Source organism: Solanum stenotomum, chromosome 11, assembly GCF_019186545.1.
Source record: "Solanum stenotomum isolate F172 chromosome 11, ASM1918654v1, whole genome shotgun sequence".
Lineage (NCBI taxonomy): Eukaryota > Viridiplantae > Streptophyta > Magnoliopsida > Solanales > Solanaceae > Solanum > Solanum stenotomum.
Window position 1 is genome coordinate 45,133,255 of NC_064292.1, and position 18,897 is coordinate 45,152,151.

General features: G+C 31.8%; 3 protein-coding genes across 5 annotated transcripts; all 3 read left to right on the forward strand.

Annotated features, from left to right (window-relative positions):
- Positions 1-287: 287 nt before the first annotated feature.
- On the forward strand, positions 288-10,466 carry LOC125845315 (protein SENSITIVITY TO RED LIGHT REDUCED 1-like). 3 transcript variants are annotated; one of them, XM_049524802.1, is made up of 6 exons: positions 6,718-6,836; positions 6,937-7,044; positions 8,250-9,060; positions 9,158-9,218; positions 9,652-9,978; positions 10,141-10,466. In XM_049524802.1, the coding sequence occupies exons 3-6, from the start codon at positions 8,340-8,342 to the stop codon at positions 10,178-10,180; spliced, it is 1,149 nt and encodes a 382-aa protein (XP_049380759.1). In that variant the 5' UTR covers positions 6,718-6,836; positions 6,937-7,044; positions 8,250-8,339; the 3' UTR covers positions 10,181-10,466. The 3 variants fall into 3 exon arrangements, with proteins under 3 accessions (XP_049380758.1, XP_049380759.1, XP_049380756.1); XM_049524801.1 differs by lacking the exon at positions 6,718-6,836 and adding an exon at positions 288-398 and having other exon boundaries at positions 9,652-10,466; XM_049524799.1 differs by having other exon boundaries at positions 9,652-10,466.
- On the forward strand, positions 1,156-3,994 carry LOC125845316 (uncharacterized). Its single transcript, XM_049524803.1, has 3 exons — positions 1,156-2,690; positions 2,790-2,850; positions 3,189-3,994. Exons 1-3 carry the CDS (start codon positions 1,970-1,972, stop codon positions 3,715-3,717), a joined length of 1,311 nt encoding a protein of 436 aa, XP_049380760.1. The 5' UTR covers positions 1,156-1,969; the 3' UTR covers positions 3,718-3,994.
- A 6,432-nt stretch (positions 10,467-16,898) lies between the features above and the next one.
- LOC125845317 (WD repeat-containing protein RUP2-like) lies at positions 16,899-18,632 on the forward strand. The gene has a single exon (XM_049524804.1). The coding sequence runs from the start codon at positions 17,217-17,219 to the stop codon at positions 18,327-18,329; it is 1,113 nt and encodes a 370-aa protein (XP_049380761.1). The 5' UTR covers positions 16,899-17,216; the 3' UTR covers positions 18,330-18,632.
- Positions 18,633-18,897: the final 265 nt, after the last annotated feature.

Here is an 18,897-nt window from a genome sequence, read left to right on the forward strand (position 1 = left end):
TTGGAATTTTACCTTTTGTATTAATGATTTTTTTAATAATTTGTAATAATATATCATAGCTCGTGATGAAATTTAATTTATAATATTATGTAACTATTTTCTTATGAAGTATTATTCTTTTAGAAAAAAAATTAGTAGTATGTTTTAGATAAATTAATCAAATTGATAAGTTTGCTAATTTTTAAAAAATATGTTTTAGTAAAAATTTAATCAAATTTTAAAAAGTCTTAAAAAAAAGCAAGTATGATCAAACTAAATTTCAAAAAAATTAAATAAAACGATTTGTTTTTTTTGTTTTTCCGGTAAATGCCTTGCACTCCTTTCGTTCTTCTTTAGCGCGCTTTTTCCACCATCTCGCCGCCTACTCCACCGCTCTCTTTCTCCGGCGGAATCGACAGGTAAAGTGCACTTCTGTTTTCCTGGTAGAGCTCACTATTCTCAATTTTTTTAGTATAAATTTTGTTTGATTGAATTTTGTGGAAGCGGAAAAAGACTTGATTTGAAGGCCGCCTTCGCATACATTCATATAGATATGACGGTGGTGCTGGTGGTGTGTGGTCAGCGGTGACTTCAATTGCGACTCGAGGCACATTTCCATACTTTCGGTGATTGTTGCTGTAAGTATATCCTCTGTTACTCATATATTTGGAGTATTTATTACTCACAGGTTGTAAATTAAGTCGAATGTGTTCTGTGAGAATTCCGTTAATTCGTATTCGGAACAGTAATTGTCTAAATTCGACTGGAGGATCTACAATTTCTTTCTGCGTTTCCATCGCCCTATAATCATCTGTTTTTTCATATATTTGTCTATGTAGAAACTAATTTGTCATTTGATAGGTGATACTAGTAGGCTCCTTTTCAGTTACTGCGTTATTTCGCTTTTTATTGAATGCTCTTTAACTGTTTTCCTTATTAATTGACATGTTTTCTTCACTGTAGTATTTCCATAACTACTTTGATTTGTTGCACTTGAGCCGAGAGTAGTTCGGAAGAATCATCTCTACCTCTATGAGGTAGGGTAAGGTCTGGATACACTCTACACTGCCCAAACCCCTCTTGGTATGTTGTTATCGCTGTTGTAGCCCCTTAGAGGTAAAATTCTCTAACCTGATTTTCAGGCATAAAAATATTCTTGCCAAAATAGAAGTAAATGCCTATGAATTTACCTGTTAGGAAGGTCAAATAATTATGTTTATCCTTATTATAGGGTAAGAATAAATTCTCTATCGTAGAGAGGTAGACTTCCAAGTTCTTTTATTGCCACTTCATTTGAGGTCCAGTAGAGTAAGTTTGTTGCGGCAGTTGAATTGCTTATTGATTAGTAGAAGTATCCAGCTGAATTACAGACTCCCGAATAGTTTAGATGGAAAGAGGAGATCCTAAAAATTGAAATTCAGGTTTATTCTTTGCACTGTGATTTGGCACTTCAGGGTTTCAATTTTCATTAGTACAAGTTTTTTTGTGAATTTGTAGTGTTAGTTGAAGTAGGTGACTGGACACACCTAAATAGAAGAAATTGAGTTCAGAAGAACTTGTATTCGTGCTTAATTGTTGTAAGTCCAGCTTGATTGGTTTTGAATAAAGAATGCTCCTAAATGGAAGAAGTTGAGTTTAGAAGAACTTGGTTTTTGAACTTAATGATGGGCTAAAGAAAGAGGTGAATGTTCATTTTCCTCTTATACCCCACAAGTCATAAATGAGTTGCTTCTCTAAATATCTATGTGGCTTCAAACATGCAGCATTTGATGTGCAACAAGTGTACTCTTAACAGTGTGGGGTAAAAACTTTTCTAGGTGATGAGCTACTTTTTGCCTGCTAGCAATTCTGTTCGTTTGAGTTCTATACTTGCAGATAATGAGAAATGCATTCTTGTAGCGATTTTGTACTTTAAGTTCTACACTTACAGGTTTATATTAACTCCAGGACACAAGAGAGTCCAACGTTAATCTAGACTTGGGGTGCAAAGATGAATTGCGATGAGAATATGGAGTCCAATGTTTATTTTCACATACAAGATGAGGCAGAAAGGCTGCTTAAAGAGATTGAACTGATGAAGAAGAATGTCGAGAACTCTGAATTATATGCTGGAATGCGCTTCGATCTCGAACACAATGAAACTTTTCAACAATGTTTGTTTCGCCTTTTAGGTTCCCATTCACATGTTCAGGTGGTAATCTATGCTTTGGGAAGCATGGAATATAGTTTCCATTCACAGTTTCAGCTTGCCGTAGTTCTCCTACTTAAACGAGATTTTTCCAATTGGATTGGCAATATACAAGTATATGATCCTTTAATGTCTCCAGCTGACATGCTAGTTTTCAGAAAACTGGATGTTGAGATGTTGACCATTGATGAAAATTGTAAGAGGCAAGTTCGGAGACCAACAATGTTCTACATGCCACTTCCTAGTTATTGGCTTATCGGCAACCTATTGGGAGCAAATTGGTCTTCGTCTTGTATTAACCAGATTTTTCTATTGACAAACTCATTTCGCTATTTTCTGACCAATATTTCATCATGTAATCAGAATGGAGAAACATCACAACGCGTAGAGAGAATTCTCCCCTTCACAACAGAGTTTGACATAAAAACTAGTCATGAGGAGATCTATACTAATGTGTTCTCAAGATTTTCTTGGCGTTTCTTTGATGTCGGTCCCAACGTTAACATGGAAACATCACTCCCTGGTACTGGATCTCTGTCTATCTTGATTCAACTTGGAGAATTTATTGGTTGGTCCATGACACTTGCACTGAACATAATTTATTTTGTTTTTACTGATTCAGTGACTAAGATTACAAAATATGAAAGAAGTGGAGGAGATCGACATTGGTTGGATTGGCAAAGGTACTTAGATGTGAGACTAGATACCAAACCTTCCATTTGTTATTGAATACAGTTCTTTTATCCAGAGTTAGCTCATTCATTATCCTTTACTCTCTCTCTCTCTCTCTCTGTGTATGATTGTTTCATTTATTTCCCCTCGTGATAAGATATGCTTCAGACATACAAGGTTTTTAAGTGTTAGTTGGAGAATCTCGATTGTTTTGGTTGAATTATGCAAAATACTTTGAAATTATTTGCTTAGAGGAAACCACAGAGTGATAGAGGTGAGCTGAAGTAACCATAGGAGGGGTAAGGTGTACTGCATCCCTAAAGATGTACTTTCAAATTTCCTGTAGCAGGTATCTTGAAGAAGTATTTTTGGAAATTATGCAAAGCGACATGTCTAGTGAGGGATTTGCGCAATTTCTTGGGGAAAATCGCGGGCCTCGTCATTTAAGATGCAACTCGGTTCCTCCTCCTTTAGGTTGGATTAAGCTAAACATTTATGGGATCGGTACAGAAGGTGATCAGCCAGGACGATTTAGTGGCGTTTTTCAAGATGATACTGGAATTTGTTTAGGTAAGTATAGTGGTACCATTGATGCTAATGACAATGTGATTGCTGGACTGGAGGCCTTGAGGAATGGATTAGTCAGATATGTTGAAGGAAAGCCGAAGGCACAGAAGTTGATGGTGGAGTCCGATAACGTTATACTAATCCAATATCTTAATGGTCAACCTGAGCCAAATGAACTAACCATGTGCAGGTTGAAAGAAATTTTTGCCTTTCTAAAACATATAACTTGTGCATTTTATCACGTGTATGAAGAAGCCAATGAAGCTGCTAGAGACTTGGCTTTGAGAGATGAACGTCATAATCGCGCATAGATAGCATTGTTTTTTGTCTTGCGGGGTAGGGTGAAGCTTTCTAGGCAATTTGCATTTTATGGCAAGTGATGTTGCAGCAGACTGATGCAGACAAACCTTATATGCTAACTGAAGACAAGTCTAGTTCTGCTGAGGCATGTTATTTACTTTCTTCGTATGGGTTTTGGGTCAGGTTGGGTCGGAGTAAGAGATGAGTTATTCATCCGTAAGTTGGTATTTTTGATTGTGTGATTTTTGTGTTAGATATGATAGTTAAGTGACTTTTGTGGAGAAAATATGATAGTTACGTGATCATTTGTGAAATTTACCCTTGAATTATAGGTGATTATTATTGTATGGAGAAATTAAATACTAACAAAGGTATATGCATATATACTTCACATTACTTGTCTAGCCACGAGTCTGGGAATGAATGTCTGAATCTACATCATAAAAGTATGTAACGCAAAGTAAAGTATGTGGTCAGTACATAGAATATTGTAATGAGTATTTAAGATGTTACTAAGCATAATCATAAGATAAAATAAAATTAAATAAAATAAATGTAAGACATCTCGAAAATAGTGTATAAATATCTTACAAAATCTTAATAATGATACAAGTACATAAAATTAGTAGTAGCTTTACTAAGAAATTTCTTATGATTGACATAAACCACGTAAACAACATGGAGTCCATCATACAACCCCAGTTGAGGGGATGGCCTATACCTTGTTAGGATATAAAATCTGTTTGAACTTGTTTTCTCTTATATTAAGAAAAAAATCATAATTTTATGATGTATGTATCAAACAATTATTTTTTCCTTACATACGATAATACAACGAATTAGAGTAAGGGCACGCTAAGACATTCCTTTTCGTGCTTTCGATCTGCTTACTTTGAATAAAGAGAAAAAAAAAAAAGAATAGATAGGCGGAAAGGCTTTACGATATTTAAATCCCCATCTTCACATCTAGTTCCACCATTGGTCAGCGTCCAAACTCCAATTGAAGAAAGATCAACTAGAGAAGATATAAGTAAATAAATAAATATAATTAGTACCAAGAAAATACTAGTTTTCTTTTTTAGGAAAAGAAGAAGTCTATTTCTTTCTTTTCATAAAGAAGAAGAGATCAACTGAAATTTTACCTTTGTATTAGTGATGAGAATTTTCTTAATAGTATGTTATTAATAGTTGGGAAAAGGACAAATATACCCTCTAAACTATTATAAATGGTATGCAGATACCCTCCGTCATACTTTTGGGATATTGATGCTCCTGTCGTCCAAAAACTAGAGCATATATACCCTTTATACTAACAGACATACACGTGTTATAATCTTATCCACTGACCGACATTTATTAAATATTGGATCGACGGATAAGATTGTGCCACGTGTCCCTATTTAGTCTTTCGTTAGAGTGAATGACATATATGCTCTAGTTTTTGAATGACAGGAGCACCAATGTCCCAAAAGTATGACGGAGGGTATCCAGTGTTGGACCCAAAATTTTTGCTTAGGGGGTTCGAAGTATAAAGAAGAAGTTCAGGTGGTAATGCAAGTGCGCGGTGAGCGTAGTAGCCCCTCGGCATACTCTTTGTACAAGAACCATAGATATTTCATTGGTTCATAAAAGTAAAGACTAAGCTAATCAAAACTATCGAGAACAAAGATGCATTGATAAGAATTTTAGTGGATCGACTGTATTACATAAGTTAATTCCTAAAACACATGAAAATTAAATGATGAAAAAGGGAGCAAGACGGAGAAGAAAGATATTTACCTTATCATGTTAAATTTAACTCACTTTATCATACCGTATTAAACATTTCTTTTTACTTTTATCATGCTCCATCGAGCATTCGTAAAATTTCTTGTGCTTTTTAGACTTTTATTTTGTAATGTTTTACTTTATATTTCACTTTTTAAATTTTTTAAATTAATATCCATTCAATCAAATATTACTATGAAAATCATCAAGATTCTCTAAAAGTGTGTAAGAATAGAGTTACTAATATTATAATGCATATTATTAATATAAATAAATATCGTCGTCAATTTTTTTAGTTCATATAGTTCAATTTACTAGGTTAGTCATAATTTGTAAAAAAATAAATAAATAACGAATAAATCAAATAAGTTTAGTTTTCATTTCACTAAAATAGAATTAAAAATATAAAAGAAACTTCATGAATTCTATTAAATTAATATTTTTAAAAGGACGTTGACGATATTTAAGTTTCTTCATTCAATTACATCTAATTTACATTTTTTTTTAAATAACCTATATTTCTATCTCAATTTCAAGTTAAATATAATTCATCATTTTTTTTAAAAAATTATTCAAACGTATATGAAAAAAGAGTTACGTTGAAAAAAAATGAATAATAGATATAAAAAAAAATGTGTCTAATAAATTTAAACAAAAATAAATTAAAAAGAAGAAATGAAATAAAAGGAAAAAATAATGAAAAAGAAGAAGAAGGTCTAGGCCCAAAAGTTCCATTTTCCAAAGCTAATATTAAAAAAGGGAAAAAATGTTGCCAATGGGACTTGAACCAATGACATAGGGGCACTACATGAACAACTTATCCATTCAGCCATGTCTGTCCTTTGTTCTTAGGGGGTTCATTTTAATATATATACACATAAAATCAGAATTTGACGTTATATATCCCATGTAATTTTTTGACAAGGGGATTCAGGTGAACTCTTAGGCTCCACCTAGGTCCACCCCTGAGGGTATTTACATATCATTTACAATAGTTCAGGAGTATATTTGTCTTTTTTCCCTTAATAGTTTGTAACAATATATCGTAGCTCGTAAATGAGATTTAATTTATGATACTATGTGACTAAGTATTATTCTTTTAGTAGTATGTTTAGATAAATTAATCAAATTGATAAGTAAAAAAAAATTCAATCAAATTTTCGAAAGTCTTAAAAAAACAAGTATGATCAAACTAAATTTCAAAAATAAATAAATAAAGCGATTTGTTTGTTTTGTTTTTCCGCTAAATGCCTTGCACTCCTTCCGTTCTTCTTTAGCGCGCTTTTTCCACCATCTTGCCGCCTACTCCACCGCTCTCTTTCTCCGGCGGAATCGATTGGTAAAGTGCACCTCTGCTTTCCTGGTAGAGCTCTTAATTCTCAATTTATGGTATAATTTTGTTTGATTGAGTTTTGTGGAAGCGGAAAATAACTACAATTTCAAATTTTCTCGTTGATTTGAAGCCTTCGCATAGATTCATATAGCTATGACGGTGGTGCTGGTGGTGTGTGATCAGCGATGACTTCAATTGCGACTCGAGGCACATTTCCAAACTTCCGGTGATTGTTGCTGTCAGTATATCCTCTTTTACTCTCATATTTGGAGTATTTATTACTCACAGGTTGTAAAATTAAGTCGAATGTGTTCTGTGAGGATTTCGTTAATTCGTATTCGGAATAGTAATTGTCTAAGTTCGACTGGAGGATCTACAATTTCCTTCTGCGTTTCCATCGCCCTATAATCATCTGTTTTTTCATATATTTGTCTATGTAGAAACTAATTTTGTCATTTGATAGTTGATACTAGTAGGCTCCTTTTCAGTTACTGCGTTATTTCACTTTTTATTGAATGCTCTTTACTGTTTTCCTTATTAATTGACATGTTTTCTTCACTGTTGTATCTCTACCTCTACGAGGTAAGGTAAGGTTTGCATACACTCTACATTGCCCAAACCCCACTTGTATATGTTGTTATTGCTGTTGTAGCCCCTTAGCGGTAAAATTCTGTAACCTGATTTTCAGGCATATAAATATTCTGTAAAATAGAAGTAGATGCCTATGAATTTACCTGTTAGGAAGGTCAAATAATTATGTCTATCCTTATTATAGGGTAAGAATAAATTCTCTCTCGTTGAGAGGTAGTAAGTGTGTTGCGGCAGTTGAATTGCTTATTGATTAGTAGAAGTATCCAGCTGAATTACTGACTCCCCAATAGTTTTGATGGGAAGAGGAGATCCTAAAAAATGAAATTCAGGTTTATTCTTTGCATTGTGATTTGGCACTTCAGGGTTTCAATTTTCATTAGTACAAGGTTTTTTGTGAATTTGTATTGTTAGTTGAAGTAGGTGACTGGACACACGTAAATAGAAGAAATTGAGTTCAGGCTTGTATTCGTGTGTAATTGTTGTATGTCCAGCTTGATTGGTTTTGAATAAAGAATGCTCCTAAATGGAAGAAGTTGAGTTTAGAAGAATTTGGTTTTTGAACTTAATGATGGGCTAAAGAAAGAGGCGAATGTTCATTTTCCTCTTATCCCCCACAAGTCATAACTGAGTTTCTTCTCGAAATATCTGTGTGGCTTCAAACATGTAGCATTTGATGTGCAGCAAGTGTACTCTTAACAGTTTGGAGTAAAAGATTTTCTAGGTGATGAGCTATTTTTGGCCTGCTAGCAATTCTGTACGTTTGAGTTCTAAACTTGCAGATAATGAGAAATGCATTCTTCTAGCGATTTTGTACTTCAAGTTCTACACTTACAGGTTTTGTATTAACTCTAGGGCACAAGAGAGAGTAGCTGCATTATTAGCTGTTCCAAATAGTGTGTAAATTGCTAGAGTCCAACATTAATCTGGACCTGGGGTGCAAAGATGAATTGCGATGAGAATATGGAGTCCAATGTTTATTTTCACATACAAGATGAGGCAGAAAGGCTGCTTAAAGAGATTAAACTGATGATGAAGAATGTTGAGACCTCTGAATTGTATGCTGGAATGCGCTTCGATCTCGAACACAATGAAACTTTTCAACAACATTTGTTTCGCCTTTTAGGCTCCCATTCACATGTTCAGGTGGTAATCTATGCTTTGGGAAGCATGGAATATGGTTTCAATTCACAGTTTCAGCTTGCCGTAGTTCTCCTACTAAAGCGAGATTTTTCCAATTGGATTGGCAATTTACAAGTATATGATCCTTTAATGTCTCCAGCTGACATGCTAGTTTTCAGAAAACTGGATGTAGAGATGTTGACCATTGATGAAGATTGTAAGAGGCAAGTTCGGAGGCCAACAATGTTCTACATGCCCGTTCCTAATTATTGTCTTATCGGCAACCTGTTGGGAGCAAACTGGTCTTCGTCTTGTATTAACCAGATTGTTCTATTGACAAACTCATTTCACAATTTGTTGACCAATATCTTACCATGTAATCAGAATGAAGAAACAGTGCAACGCCTGGAGAGAATTCTCCCCTTCATAACAGAGATTGACATAAAAGCTAGTAATGAGGAGATATATATTAATGTGTTCTCAAGATTTGCTTGGCATTTCTTTGATGTGGGTCCCAACATTAACATGGAAACATCATTCCCTGGTACTGGATCTCTTTCTATCTTGATTCAACTTGGAGAATTTATTGGTTGGTCCACGACACTTGCACTGAACAAAGTTTTTTTTTGTGGTTGATTCAGTGACTAAGATTACAAAATATAAAAGAAGTGGTGGAGATCGACATTGGTTGGATTGGCAAAGGTACTTAGATGTGAGACTAGATACTAAACTTTCCATTTGTTATTGAATACAGTTCTCTTATGCAGAGTTAGCTCATTCTTTTAATTGTTGATTCGTGGAAACAAAGCTGTTTCAACTTAGCATTGTTGAAAATCATTATCCCTTACTCTCTCTCTCTCTCTCTCTCTCTCTCTCTCTCTCTCTCTCTCTCTCTCTCTCTTTCTCTCTGTATGATTGTTTCCTTTATTTCCCCCGTAATAAGATATGCTTTTGACATGATAAGTATTTAAGTGTTAGTTGGAGAATCTTGATTGTTTTGGTTGAATTATACCAAGTACTTTGAAATTATTTGCTTACAGGAAACTATAGAGTGATAGAGGTGAGCTGAAGGAACCATAGAGGGGGTAAGGTGTACTTCATCCCTAAAGATGTACTTTTAACTTTCCTGTTGCAGGTATTTTGAAGAAGCATTTTTGGAAGATATGCAAAGCGATATGTCTAGTGAGGGATTTGCACAAAGTCTTGGTACATATCGCGGGCCTCGCCGTTTAAGATGTAACTCGGTTCCTCCTCCACTAGGTTGGATTAAGCTAAACATTTATGGGATCGGTACAGAAGGTGATCAGCCAGGACGATTTAGTGGGGTTTTTCAAGATGATACTGGAATGTGTTTAGGCAGCTATAGTGATACCATTGATGCTAAAGACAATGTAATTGCTGGACTGGAGGCCTTGAGGAATGGATTAGTCAGATGTGTGGAAGGGAAGCCGAAGGCACAGACGTTGATGGTGGAGTCCGATAACGTTATACTAATCCAATATCTTAATGGTCACCCTGAACCAAATGAACTAACCATGTGCAGGTTGAAAGAAATTTCCGACTTGCTGAAACGTATAACTTGTGCATTTTACCATGTGTATGAAGAAGCCAATGAAGCTGCTAGAGACTTGGCTTTGAGAGATGAACGTCACAATCGGGCATAGACTTGGTTCAACTAGGCAAGTTATGTTGTAGCAGCCTGATGCAGACACTTGTGTCTTTCTGACTTCTCATTACAAGGTGTTTTTTGTGAAAACTCAAAGGAGAAAAAGAGAAACAAATGCATTCAGAAGGCAAAGACAAGTCTTATATGCTAACTGAAGCAATTTCTTGATCTATGTTAATGTTCATTATACATGTAATTTTCCGTCATCGAGTCGGATCGAAATTTAGTATTTTTGGTTGTGTGATTTTGTGTTAGAAATGATAGTTAAGTGACTTTTGTGGGGATTTTTTTTTATAATTACGTGATTATTTGTGAAATTTACCCTTGGATTATAGGTGATTTCTATTGCATGGACAAAAGTACACATATACTTCACATTACTTTTAATGTAACATTTGGCCATGAATTTTTTTTACTTTTTTGTCGGAATTGAACTCCAAATTTCACAATAAGTTATGGTCAAAGGCAAAATTTTGTATTTGAATTGTTGAAATCTCAACTCATAAGTAAGTGTGTTCTTTTATTAATTTTTTTTTTATAACCACTTATTTATTTTGAATAAAATTTAGCTCATTTAAATATTTCATGAGGATTCTTGAGGAGATGTCCTTGTACCACCCCTTTGCTCAATTTGACTAGACTACACAACTAGCAACTATACCCTTTGTTGTCACCATCAACTTTTTCTCCTCTTTTCTAAATTCCACATTTCCATTTCTTAAAGAAAATGTAATGTTTATGTTAATTTACATGCATCTTGATTAATTTTTTATATTATTTTTTATCTTTCATTAGTATAATCATTGATAACTATCCATCAAAGTTGGAATAAATAAAAAGAAATTAAGTTAATATTTTTGCCTTCACCTAAATTTGAACTTACAAAATAGATATACGTAGTTTTCTTTTTTTTTTTTCTTTTAAAAAAAAGTGATGTACATCATGATAAATCACTAAAAAAGGTAATCTCAGAGAAGGAAAAAAAAATGTAACAAAAAGCAATTGAAAGTGATATTCATTCGTTGTATATAAAGAGAACAGATTTCAGTTGTATCTAATATACATCGATCGATAAACATTTATCTAGGCAAAAGCAGTGGCGGAGATAGAATATGGTTTATGAGTATATAAAAATTAATATAGCTTTTATTTTATACTCGGTATATATAATGATAAATTTATTAAATATTTATAAAATTTAATGTGAATCTAGTTACTATTGATATTAATTTAAAATTAAAATTAAAATTTATAAATTTAAATCTTGAATTTACTTATTAATTTAATGACGTTAGATTCTTAAAACATGTTATTTAGCATGTGAAAAACTTTAGGGGTCGCTTGGTAGGGAGTATTAAGATAAATAATTCATGTATTATGTATGATATTATTTAGTAGGGAAAATTACACATATAATCAAATATATACTAGTTATTTAGTTAACATGTCTATAGTTTGCCTTAATTACAATTCGCGGCCTACTTTTTATCTATAATTACGCGGCTCAGCTTTTTAGTTTTATATAATTCGCACGTTTGTATAGTTCGAAATTTGTATAATATAATTTGTATAACTTTTGAATAATGTAATTTTGTATAATATAATTTGTATAACTGTTTACACTTCAGATGTTTGTAATTGTATAAATTCGTTATTTCGAGTTTATACAAAAATAACTGAATTATACAAATGTACCTGCGAATTATACAAACGAGACAGATTAAACTGTAGCTACAACCCATAAATATGCAAATTATATCTATGAAACGTAACTAAGTTTATTATAGTGGTTATTTGCAAAAGTTCCCCTATTTAGTATATGTTTGGTAGTATTTTGGCCTATGCATTACTAATCCATGGATTAGTTGTACATCTTACATGTATTATAGGATGTATAACTAATACTTTCCATTTGCTGGTATTAGTAATACATAAGATTTAATACCATGGAATTAATCTATGTAAATATAAAAATATCCCTCAAATCATTTTAATCATTTTGTTTATTTTCTTGATTTTATGTTTTATATTTGTACTAATAAATTTATCTAAATAAATTAGCTTACAAATTTTATTATTTAGAGAGAGAGTTGTTTGTTGCTAAATAAATCCAAGGTAAATCAATACAATATTTGAAATGTGAGTTGTTTAACATTTACTAATTTAAAAGGAAAATATATCACCACATGACGTTTGTGATCTTAATTAAATGTATTATTAGTTGATATATATTTGGTTTTGTTGTAAAATAAGAGCAAAATATAATAATACTAAACAAGTAAGGAAGACAAATTGTGATGGAAAGTATAAAGTTGGGAGGATTTATTTATTCTCTTCAAGTGTATTTCACAAGGGTGAAAGACTACCCTTTTATAGGATATTCAGACCATCCTTTTACAGCATTTGACAAATACGTTAGAATGATAATTAATTAATATAATAAATAGATATATTACGTTAGGAATAGATCAAGTGAAACATCCACCATTAAATTTCTATTATTTGTATTTTGAACTATTTATAAAATTGCATACGTATTAAAACTACAACTTGCAAATTTTATGTAAAAATGTAGATGGCTTATTCAATTTTACTATTGTTTACCGTCTTTTCGATTTTAAAAGTGGATGGTCTATCCCATTTAAAATTGAAAATTGACGTTTTGTGAGTGAACAATTTATTAAGATGTCAATTATTTACCCTCAAATAATTCAAGTGAAAAAATAACAAATATGACAATAAAATTGTTCTTCTCCTACCTAGTTAGAAGACCATTAAAAAATAATATTGTTTGATAATTATCTATCTTGACTCAATTACATGAAATAAAAAATTTCATAATAATTTAAGGGTATAATTGGAAAGATGTTTTTTATAAAATTTTAATCCAAACACAAGATGAGGTGGGAAACAATGAACCAAACACTTGATAAAAAATAATCCATACATTACTAATCTCTGCACTATAAATTTATGCGCTACTAATCAATGCATTATTAATCTTTGTAACAAACGACCCCTCAACATTAATTAGGTCTTATTTAAGAGTTTGGTACACATGAGAAAAATACACTTCTCGCCATTAAATGATCTGCAACAGTAAGTACATAAATGAAGTTATTTCTTTTTTAATTAGAGAACTTGTTTGAGTATGAAATTTTTTTAATTAAAAAATGTTACTTCTAAACAAATTTTATTTAATGAGAATATGAATTAGTTAAGCTTCTGTATGAATATCCAACATGAAATGAGAATTTTTTTTAAAAATAAAAATAAATACACCTCTTTTTCTTATGCCTACCAACAAAAAATCACGTTTTTGGTACATGCAATTTTAAATTGTCACCCAATTTTTACTAAATTGTATCTTTCTTTAATGCTCATCTTTCAATTTGGTGGTGGAGCCACCAAGTCAGTTATCTCTTGAATTATTACCTAATCATGAGCAAAACTAAAGTGGTCCATCTAATTATTTTTTTTAGTTTTGAGTAAATATGGGGATAAGATAAAATATATACTCTATTTGCTTCGATTTATTTGAAAATTATGTTTTATATTATGATATATATTTAAAATTTATGTGTCTAAAATATTTTAAAATTATCAGAGTTAAATATGTCAAATCAGATCATGTCATATAAATTGTAAATAAGAGAATATATAACATGAACTTGATAATTAGGAGTTGTGATAAAGATTAAGAACGGAACTAAAGAAATAAATTGTGAATTTAACAGAATTCAGTGTCTTTCATTGAAATTTTATATTTCTATTAAAAAAGTTCACTTAATATGTGTTAATGCTTTATACAAAACTTAATAAATGACTCTCGTTGGCACACAAAAAGCCGCACATTTCCCCTTTTTAGTATTTTGGCAACGAAACACAAACTTCAATATATGATTGGCTAGATATAGGTAGGTTTTATTTTGGAATTTTTACTTGATATTTGATGTTTACATTAAAATTTAATTAAATTAGAATTTTTATGCTACATGATTTATTTTTCGGGGCAACGTTTTTAATAGAGTTCTTTTAATTTTATTTTTTAAAATTTAAATTTAAAAATTTGGAATCTTTAAATAAGAATAAAGAAATTTAATCATGATACATATTAGTGGATGTACATACAAGTTAATAAATAATGAAATCGACCTGACATGAAATAGCTAGGTTGTTAGACTGACCATGCAAAGCAATTCGGTTATTTTCCTTAATTTAGTCATTAAAATTTATAGGTATTGTTATTTTAGTATAATTAAGCTTTAGTATTTATAATTTGAATATTTACTATTCATATTTCATTGTAACTGTTATTAGACAAATAAAAAAATAATTCTCGTTTCATTTTCTCAATTTCGATTGTCTCTTTCTTTTTCTCTCTCGCTCACCTCTCTTCTCATTCTCTCTCTTGCCCATCCCTCCCCCCCCCCCCTCTGTATACATGTTTTGCATTTTCACCTTTTTTATATTTTTATATTTTAAATATGAGTAGACAACTATATTTGTTATAATCATACATGTATTTATGTTGCATCCTCCAGAGAGACTCCTCCCCTCCCCCTCTCTTGGTATACTACTATATAAATTGAGATAAACAGAGTAATATTCTTACGCACTCTCTAAAATAGACGTTTAATAACATATTGAAGAAATAATAATTATTTTTTACTTCGAACAACATAAATAACATCAGTATTTTTTTGAAACGTTCCTAAACAAATTCGGAGTTTATGTGAATTAAAAAATAATCCAAAAGTCAAATTTATAAAATTGACTTTCATCTTGATTTGTTAGATTTCTGATATGCAGGATCGATTAGCTAAATCACAATAATTAGTTCATATTAGTTTAATGACTGATACTATCAAATCATGTGCCTTTAGTCGTATTATACTCTAATCTAGTGTATCTAACTACTACTACTACTCACTGCTCACATAATAAGTAAATAATCAAAAATCAAATTTAAATTCATAATCCATTCTGCCTTGCATTATTTTTAAAAAAAAATTACTTTAACCTGCCCCGTATAGCTTTAAAGTTGCTCCGCTCCATATCCGTCCTGCTCCATTGTCATTCCTATGAACAAGAGAATACATAATTTAAACTTGTATTTCTCTTATATTAAAAAAAATAATCATAATCTTATGTACATATTATCATGCGATTATTTTAACCTTACTTATGATATCATAACTTTTCGATATTTGAATCTCCCTCCTCACATATGACTTCAATATCATTGATCAACGTCTACACTTCAACTAATAATTTTTTTCGTCTCAATTTATATAATATATGAGTTTGAATTTCAAGAGTAATCAAGTTTACTTATGAAATTTCTTTTGATGTCTTTTAACTATTTAAAATTATTAATTATTATATTTATAATACTATTTACGTAGTTTTCAAATACATATTTTATTTTAAAATACATAATTTCAGATTCTATGTCCACATTTACAATTAATATCTAAAAAGTTATTTCTAAAATTTTTTAATTGTATCACGTAAATTGAACTGAAGAAATAGCTGATAGAGAGTACTTGTGTATTTAGATCTCCAGCAACTATTTGATACAAGAGCATACGTGGAGACAGTATAATCATACATTAAATTTGTATCCACACATTATATTTATTGGTAATGAGAAAAGGCCATATTTGCGATGCCGATTCATAAAATCCCATGAAATTGTCCCCACATTTTATGTCAAGTGGTACATATACATTAAAAAAAGACATACATGAGACATTATCCACTTTCATGTCAATGAATCAAATCATCAACTTGCAAATCCTAAAGAAAAACTATATACTAACAACTCTCTTATATTATTGAGCGATCGAAAAAAATTTGGTAGCTAAATAGTAAAAATTAATCGTTGATTCTATTTTATGATAATTTTTTTTTTGTTAATTGTGTATTACTTAAAGGCAAATATGTATTTAATTTTTTTAGAGGATAGTGCACTATTATGAAAAAGTGAATCTAATATAGAAATTTAATTGATTTGATCTTTAAATTTTATCACTTGAACTCGTTAAACATTTAAAAATATAGGTTCAAAATTAATTCTTACAAATGTGAGAGGTGTTACCCAATTTTAGAACGAAAAAGACAAGATAGATATAAGATTTAAAATTTCTATTCTCACTTAGAGAGATGCACCTAATCATCATCGTGTTACATAAATTTTGAGTGTGGATTCACACATTTATATTTAAGTATTTTTTTAAAATTATAACACTATTCTACATGAGCATGAGTTTACGTGAACCTGATAACCCCTCCTGGAGACCCCCCTGCTTAGAGGCAAATTAACGATGAATCTGAAAGTTAATTTCTATTTATTTATTTTTGTCAGCACTTGAAAAATACCTATTAATAATTTATCTAAAAATGTAATTATTAATAGCATGAAAACAAATAAAATAACTATATATAACAATAACAACGACAATATATCAAGTGAGTAGGGTTTAGAGAGGGTGGAATCAGGATATACCTAGTCCTTACCTTTAATTTTATTGAATAGATAAATTATTTCTCATAGATCCTCGATTGGTAAAAAATAGATGAAATCGTATTTTCAAAACAATTATGTACTATCACACAAGCTAAAATACAACTAATATTGTTTTTATTTTTTTAGAAAAAAAAATCTTGCCAATTTAGTGTACATAAATCTATTAAATCCTCAATCATAATAGAGTGTACTTTTCATGAATAGACAAAAGGCTTTGGTTATTCCACGTAACACAATATGCATTAGCATCCACAAGCATTTAGTTCTTGCAAAAGAAATATGAGGTATATATTCTACCACAATTCCTTTTTTGTCTCCTCCACTTATATACAACTAAGCCATTATACAATTTTTAATTTCCCCTTCTTTACACTATACTACTCAAATTCATTAATCCATCAAACTATATAGTATAATTATACTCTTGTTTAATTTCCAAAAAAAAATTATGTTTTGCACTAACAATTCTTCTCTTGGTTACTACAACTAGTATGAATGGGAAATGACAGATATTTCATCAATTTTGCATCAAGATCAAGAAGAAGAAAAAGCAAGATGTGAATGGGATTTTCATCTTTCTACTATTATTTCATCTTGTAATAGTCTTAGTGGATCTGGTTGTGACACAATTGGTGTGTTAGAATTTGACCCTTGTGGTAATTTCCTAGCTTCCGGTGGTATTGCTAGGAAAATTCGAATTTACGCCGTAAAGTCTCTCTTACAAGAAGGAGAAGAAGGCGAGAGGCGCACCAGTACTGGTGCGCCTCTCGCTTTAGATCATGGTAATGCATGTGACTTTTTTATGTGTACTCCGGCGAGACTCGGTAGTTTAAAGTGGAAACCCGGTTTAGGGAGTCGGGTTTTAGGATCGGGTGATTACGATGGAGTGGTTATGGAGTATGACCTAGAGAAAAAAATGCCTGTTTTCGAGCGTGATGAGCATGGTGGTAGACGGGTTTGGAGCATTGACTATTGTCATTCGGATCCGGTTTTGGGTGCATCCGGATCCGATGACGGAACCATGCAAATGTGGGACCCGCGGTGCGGAGACAATGGGAAGTGTTTAGCTATGGTACAACCTACCAAAGAGTATAGTACACCCGTGTGTTGCGTGGAATTTAATCCGTTCAAAGGTCCAATCGTAGCCGTTGGATGCGCTGACCGGAGGGTCTACGCATACGATATGAGGAAAATGGTTGACCCACTCTTTATCCTGGACGGACATCAGAAAGCAGTTACTTACATTCGATTTATTGATGAGCGTACGATTATTTCTTCGAGCATAGATGGATGTTTAAAAATGTGGAATGCGGAGGACCAAAAGGTCCTCCGCACCTACAAGGGGCATAATAATAGTAGGAGGTTTGTCGGGTTATCAGTATGGAAACCGGGCGGATTAATTTGTTGTGGGTCGGAAAGTAATCAAGTTTTTGTCTACGATAAGAGATGGGGTGAGCCAATATGGGTCTATGGACGCGAACCCATAGGTCTAACCGGGCATGACCATGGGTTCGTTAGTAGCGTATGTTGGCAACAAAAGGACGAAAATCAATGCACGCTCGTAGCTGGAGATTCAGATGGTGTTTTACGAGTTTTTAATGGCAAGAAGAGATGACTGTATATTCAGTGACGTACGCAAAATTTATTGAAAGATGAAGTGTTAGGCAAAATGTGTACTAGCTACTGATATTATTTTTCATGAGAAGTCAATCATGGCCAACACAAGAAGGTAACACATTTTCTTTTTCTTTTTATTTTTCAATTATTCTTCTAATTCTCTAATTAAAATACATGAATTAGAGGAATTGTTGGCCACTTACATTTGTCTGAAATAGATATAGAGGATATGATTCTATAGAAATATATCTGAAGAAAAAAAGAAAAATTTAAATTGCAATGCTATATATTTTATTCCTTTTTCTCTCTTTATTAATTATTTTAATTGTAATAAAAGGGAATATTAATTACTGACAGATCTTTGTAGAAAAGATAAATGTCTGTTCTGCTAATGAACTTTATAACGAATAGATTCTCTTACAGTTTTTTTTAAAAAATTATTTTTTTTGCTATTGTAGAAGCTGGAGAATTATTTTATTGAAGAAAGTACAGACACGTAAATTAAAGGCATTGATTTGTGTGCCATTAATTAATTAAACGACACCAAACAAAAAAAAATATTACAT

Excerpts from the sequence above, each read along its gene's own strand:
- LOC125845315 (XM_049524801.1), top strand. The coding sequence starts at position 8,340 with ATGAATTGCGATGAGAATATGGAGTCCAATGTTTATTTTCACATACAA. Across the intron at positions 9,061-9,157 it reads CATGGAAACATCATTCCCTG|TGACTAAGATTACAAAATAT; the intron begins GTACTGGATCTC and ends TGGTTGATTCAG. Across the intron at positions 9,219-9,651 it reads CATTGGTTGGATTGGCAAAG|GTATTTTGAAGAAGCATTTT; the intron begins GTACTTAGATGT and ends TTCCTGTTGCAG.
- LOC125845316 (XM_049524803.1), top strand. The coding sequence starts at position 1,970 with ATGAATTGCGATGAGAATATGGAGTCCAATGTTTATTTTCACATACAA. Across the intron at positions 2,691-2,789 it reads CATGGAAACATCACTCCCTG|TGACTAAGATTACAAAATAT; the intron begins GTACTGGATCTC and ends TTACTGATTCAG. Across the intron at positions 2,851-3,188 it reads CATTGGTTGGATTGGCAAAG|GTATCTTGAAGAAGTATTTT; the intron begins GTACTTAGATGT and ends TTCCTGTAGCAG.
- LOC125845317 (XM_049524804.1), top strand. The coding sequence starts at position 17,217 with ATGACAGATATTTCATCAATTTTGCATCAAGATCAAGAAGAAGAAAAA.